Source organism: Carassius carassius, chromosome 41, assembly GCF_963082965.1.
Source record: "Carassius carassius chromosome 41, fCarCar2.1, whole genome shotgun sequence".
Classification (NCBI taxonomy): Eukaryota; Metazoa; Chordata; class Actinopteri; order Cypriniformes; family Cyprinidae; genus Carassius; species Carassius carassius.
In genome coordinates, this window is record NC_081795.1 from 4,867,052 (window position 1) to 4,873,656 (window position 6,605).

The 6,605-nt window shown below is 41.0% G+C and overlaps 1 protein-coding gene across 1 annotated transcript; it reads right to left on the minus strand.

Annotated features, from left to right (window-relative positions):
- Positions 1 to 2,761: 2,761 nt before the first annotated feature.
- LOC132123020 (chymotrypsin A-like) lies at positions 2,762 to 6,098 on the minus strand. Its single transcript, XM_059533552.1, has 6 exons — positions 6,034 to 6,098; positions 5,023 to 5,040; positions 4,057 to 4,138; positions 3,226 to 3,406; positions 3,002 to 3,132; positions 2,762 to 2,923 (listed from the first exon to the last, which is right to left on the minus strand). Exons 1-6 carry the CDS (start codon positions 6,096 to 6,098, stop codon positions 2,762 to 2,764), a joined length of 639 nt encoding a protein of 212 aa, XP_059389535.1.
- Positions 6,099 to 6,605: the final 507 nt, after the last annotated feature.

Genomic DNA, 6,605 nt, shown 5'->3' on the forward strand with positions numbered 1-6,605 from the left:
GTACCTTGCAATTAACTTGATTTCTAAGATAAGCATAAGAATTATAGTCCGCTGGGAGTTTAGACTTCTTAAACTTTCTGAAACATCTATTATGTTGTCTGATCATGTCAATAATTTCAGATGTCATCCAACATGCACTTCTATGCTTAATTCTAGTTTCCCTCATAGGAGCGACTTGATCAAGAGCTGCAATAAAACGCTGTTTAAACAAATTTCAAGCCTTATCAACATCATTACATTCAAACACATCAGACCAGCCTCTCTCCAACAGCCTTTGATTGAACACCTCAGCAGAGTACTGTTTGGTACATCTGTATTTGATAGAACAGTGCTCATTTATTGGTTGAGATTTCATTTTTTTGCGGGTGCAAAAAACTGCATTATGATCACTGAAAGCCACATCCCACACACCTGATTAACTTATCATTTCATGGTCAGATACCAAAATTAAATCAAGAAGGGACTGGCTATTTATAGACAACCTAGTAGGCTCTGTAATTAATTGCTGTAAACCAGACACCCTACAAAGACATGAGAGAGATTTTTTCAAGCTACTCCGTGGCAATAATAGATTTGTATTAAAATCACCCATAATGATGCATTCTTTCTCTAGGCATACATTGCTTTTACAACAGACAGATTCAATGAGTTCATAAAAGTCAGTTTGCTTAGGAGGACGGTAACATACACCAACAATGATGGGCTTGGTTTTAGGAAGAATTAACTCCACCCAAGCTGCCTCCAAGCCATCCACCTGCAGATCGTGGCGGGGATTGAAAGTTATTTCAGACCTTATAAAAAGGCACACTCCTCCTCCATGTCTGTTTCGATCGCATCGGTAGATAGAATAACCTGTAAGCCCAACTTCACAATCTTGAATAGAACAGTCTAGCCAGGTCTCCGATACAGCGATCACAGCAGCCTGAGATATAAACGCAAGGTGGCCGATTTCATCCAGTTTGGGTAACAGACTCCTTGCATTAACATGGATAAAATGTGTCCCTTTCTGATTTAAAGGACAGAGTGAATCATAGTGTCTGTCATCCATACTGTCGTCATCATAAGTTCGCAATTCCTTTGTGTCATCAAAGACATTTACGCCGCACATTTCCCGCACACAACACCGGTTACAAACCAACGGGATATCCAACTTAGTTCTTACTGCCCGGTCATACAATTGTGGAGAAATATTCCCGCATTTTATATGAACAAAAATGTCACACAAGTCACAGGCAACTGCTTTGGCGTTTGCTCTTACCACCTTTCCGCAGTTAGGGCAGCAATTGATGGAAAACTTATTTTGCCTGTAATCCGCATTTTCAAAGTTAAAAGGGCCCGGACACTGATGGATATCTCCCGAAAGCAGTAGGCAAATTGATAATGTTTTGCCGAAGGCATCGGGTCGCTGGGTTCCTTTGGAACTTGCTTTAAAAGCGGCTTTTGCCTGCCAGGTGATCAAGGCAACACTGTCGTATCCACAAAGATTGTCAGCATTTACTGACAGATGACAATCTTTGTCTAAACGCTCGATTTTTAGGTGCATAAAGGCATCATATTCGAAGCCCTGTTTTGAATTTTTAAAACTGTAACCAAAACTGCTTAAAAACACAGTATAGACTGATACTGCTATCAGAGCTCCAAACACACCTTGCGCACCGGCCCCCATCTTCATTTACAGAGATCAGAGCTGGATGAACTAGAGAGAACCAGAGGGAACATTGCAATGTCTCTTGAGTTGCAAAGAGGTCCAAAAAGTCTCCATATCTGTTTCACCACCTAGTGGTGAAGCCTCCATTTCCTGGGCTTCGGCCCCTGTCTCAACAGTATGTCTGCTTCTACATTCAACCTTCCAGGAATATACACTGCTCTGAGCAAGAGGAGTTTGTCCTGGGACCACAGAAGGATCTGGTATGCCAGCTTGTACAAGGGGCATGAACGCAGACCTCCCTGGGGTATATAAGAGACCATATATCTCTTATATATTGATATAAGAGACCAACGATATGTTGTCAGTGCGCACCAACACATGGTGACCTCTCAGGACTGGGAGGAAATATTTTAATGTTCGATACACAGCTAGCATCACTAGACCACAGATCGCGGGCAGGGTGGCCACTCTTGACAGCACCCCAGCCGGTGAGGAATGAGTCTGTCGCTAGTGTTACACGGTGACAAGGAGCTCCCAGCACCGGGCCCTGATTCAAGAATCAAGGTTTCTTCCATGTGTCTAAGGCACAGAGGCACCGCCGGGTGACCTTGATATTTTGAAGTGGGTCCCCTCTCTGGGAAAATCCCTTGGTCTTGAGCCACCACTGTAGGGGTCTCATCATTTGATTTGCTTGAAAGTTAGTATCTTGTAGCTTTCTCTGCACTTGCATCACGTTTGTCTGTCATCTGTTACTTTGAATGTGGAACATTTTTAAAATGCAAATTAAAGTAATATATATCTTTAAAGTTTTGAAGAAAATGTAATGTATATATCATTTAGCTACATTACTATGCTGATAATGGCAATTTATGATTACATTTACAGTACATTTTTAAATATTCAGATCATTACTTTGACTCTTCGGTACACTTAATTTTTTTATTTAACTTTTATTGAAATATTTGTACAGCTGGAACAAGAAAACACTAACATGAAGTAACAGCCAGATCACTGGAACCACAGAAAGACAAAAAACACAACCAACAGAGATCAGCTTATTACATATTAATGACTTAAGACTTCATTTTCTTCATAAATTCTCAGAATGGTGCTTTAGTTAGAAGCGATAGTCCTGTCGATCCAGGAGCGCAGTTGGGAGATGCGGGCGTAGACTACAGGGAAACGGGTGTCACAAGTGCTTGTTCCCCAGGAGACCGAGCCCACCAGAGACCAGACCCCTGAACACTCACACACCAGAGGACCACCAGAATCACCCTGAGAAAAAACACACATTTGATTTGAACAGCAGCAACACTGAGATGGTAATGTGTTTCTTGATCTGTCTTCATATACCTGGCAAGATGAGGAACCAGAGGCTCCAGCACAGATCATAGCATCAGTGATAGTGTTCTGACCCCAGATCTGTTTGCACACAGCAGGACTTATGATGGGTACACCTGTCTGCTGTAGGATCAGTGGGCTCGCTAAAAAGAGAAGAAAACGTGACAAATTGTCTTGCACAGTTAACAGATGTGTTGTTATTCTCTCAGTATATTTTTGTTTTACAGATGACTTACTTGTGGTGGCAGTTCTACCCCAGCCAGTGGTGAAGCAGCGGGTTCCAGGCAGGATGCTGAGGCTTGATGGAGCCAGACATACAGGAGAGATACGGGGAGTCAGTGTGACTGGAGACGACAGTTTCAGCAGAGCAATGTCATTGTTGATAGTCGTCCTGCTGTAGAGCGGATGGGTGATGACCTGAACATACAGAAAAGGGGGATCAATGCTGAAAGCTGCTTTTATGAATGGTGGACTAAGATATAAGATGACTTTCTTTCTGTTATTTTAACCCTTCTGTTTTTAACCTTTTTTCAAATACATACTGTATGTACTGAGAATTTTAAGTGCGTGCTAAAAGTTAATTTTGGCGACTTTTAGGAGCTTACTAGAGTGTAAATGACCTCAGAGCATCTATTTTGAAAATTATAATAAAATATTCATAACTTTTTTGTGATTCTCACTTTTTTATTTTTCAGTGCTTTAAAATCAGGTAAGCAAATAAAAAACACAACTATATAACTATCAATACATAAGCCATTGTGTAACAGTTAGTCAAATATATTGAATAAATTTTGCATTTAGATCACTCCTTTGTATAAATGACAAGAAATTATTATTATTATTATTATTATTATTATTATTATTGACAATAATAATAATAATAATAATAATAATAATACATTTTGTTTAAATTTTAGAATGATTTGGGTATTTCAAGGATTTTGGGTAAGAAAAATGTTTGCTTTTAAAACAATATAAACAGTCAATATAGTAGGAGTCATAAAGCATTGGTTGATCACTCATTTTGATTTCGTCTCTGATCCACTGAGATCAATAAACATTGTTACCTTGGAAACTAATTTGACCTGAATGGGTTCAACACTTGAGCCACGATCATGTTCTCCAAGAATGACGCGGTGATAGCCAACCCTAAAAGGATAAAAAATAAGTCAATGTTTAAAAGACAGACAAAAAAAAAGCAAAGCAGAAAAATGTTTCTTTGAAAAACAGATGAGTTACCTGAAGAGAGACCTGCCAGGGCCAAGAAGGAGGTCCATCCCATCAGCTCCAATGAGCTCATAGCTGAGGAATGTTTAGATCTGTTATCGCTGGTGATGATCTACATCTTCATTGCCCATAGATGATCTCTTTCGTGTGAAGAGGGTGAATTCTTTTACCTTGAGAAGGTGTTCGTAGCTTTTCTATTTCCTTGAGAAGCATCATACTTCTGTAATTGTATGTTATGAAATGATTTGTTGGGAAACAGTTTTGTTGTTGTCTGATGTGATGTTTAAGTCACTAAGTCAGTGTTGCTGAACAGGAAGAGACTGAAATCGTCACTTATGAGAACTTCACTGAAGTGAAAATAAAAGTTCTAATATTAGTTCATAATAGCAGTTTAGATAAAACAAGCAAAATAGTTCTTATAGGACATGTTATCATAGCCACTGAAAAGAGATGGCATATAGTCAACCATTTTCTCTCAACATATTTATTTAGCTATTTTACTTGAACTGCTCTCCTCAGCAATGTTGCATGCATTTATGGCATTATTTTTTTCAAAAGCATAATTATAGTAATTAAAATACTGTACACAGTTTAATTGTGCATGATGTCTTTATGGCTAAGTTTATATTACTAAAGCCTGGTATAATTTTCATCTAAAATACTGCAGGATGTTCAGTGATAATTCACAACAGTGATGTTCAAATTAGTCTCTAAAAAGCTCCTGGACAGTCCCTGTTCTTGAGTTCACTAGTTTGTCTGGTCAGTAGCTTGTCATTGTCTCAGACTGGGCGAGAATGTAATGTTACCAGTTCTGCTTCTCTGAACTGGAAAGAAACAAGGAAGAGACATAATTAACTAAAATGCAGTTAATTGGAAATCATTGTAGAGATGCCCAATTTAACATACGCAGTCTGCCTTCTGTTTGTCAATGAATATATTGATCGTGAAGTTCCCTTTCAAGGGAACTTTGAACTGCATCCTCTAGGGGTCGCTATGGGGGGAACGCCCCGTCGTTACCCATGTCTAAAGCATACATTTAAAAAACACCAACAAGTTGGCCTGCGACAGCCCAGGACCTCACTATCGGTGCGACTATAAATAGACACCGGGAGAACACATCATCCTCTTCTTCGTCTTCATTGACTGTTTTGTTACAGCATATTGGAGTGCATGTTTCTCGCAATAGGGTTTGCTCTGATATTTGCAGTTCACACGCCTCACATACTGTGGTGTGTGTGTGGTGAAGAGCAAGTACAAGCGTTCAGCTCTCGAGGGAGTTGGACGCACTATGCTGCACTCATTGTGATGCATTCGTGAGACTCAGAGGGGATGTCAGTATTTCACTATTTACCAGAGTTTGTAGCAACATTTGCATGAGTGCATTCGCCTCTCGCTGGAATAGCAATGCATATGTGGCAGCAGTTTTTGCTCACGCTTGATATCTGTGATAATCTAGCAAGTGGGCGGAGCGTGTTTAGCTCCCGCAGGAGCTGAATACATGCTGTGCATTGTGTCACTGTGAGAACATGTAAAGGATGTGCCGCACAGCTGGCGTCAGCCTCGAGTACCAGCAAGGACCGGCAGGGGTGCCTGGGGTATGGCATTGAGACACAGCATCTCATTCACTAAGGTTACATGCGTAACCTAGAGATGTTCCTCTTCAGGACCTCAGGCTGCGTTGAGAAACACTATGACAGACTACCAAATCCCTGCCTAGTGTGTATCCGAAGAGCACAGCTTAGGTCGAGAGAACTGAAGCGCTTGGATTAACTTGCAAATCTAGGCCATAAAAGCTTGCAAATGTAAAGGTCGATGACCAAACCGCTGCATTGCAGATGTCCAGCATGGACGAACCTGCTAAGAAGCCCTCAGAGGCCACCATACCCCGTGTGGGGTGAGCCTTGACTCCCATCAGCGAGGGGAGACCAGAGATGCATATGTAACATTGATAGCCTCAACTATCCAACGACTAAGTTTCTGCTTCATTGCAGGAAAAATCCCAATTGGGGGGACCATAGCACACCAGCAGTTGGTCCATCTTTCTCCACAGAGCAGCTCTGTGTGTCACAGTGTCTGGGTTGTGTCCCTGGGTTTCCACTAGATGTCCTCCTTTCTCACTGTGTCTGTCACCTAATCACTTCCTGTTCCCTTATTTGGTCACCTTCCTCCTTGTTTAGTTAATTGATTGTTCCCCACCTGTCTCCTGTTTCCCCTTTATCCTTCTGTGTATTTATACCCGGTCTGTCTGAGTCTGTGTTACGGAGTCCTTGTTTAATGTTAATGTTAATTCATGTCCGTCAGTTCTTGCCCTTGCCTTGTCTTCTTGTTTGGTTTATGTTTGGATGGATGTTTTTGGTTTCGACTTATGCCTGGACTGTTTACCCTTTGG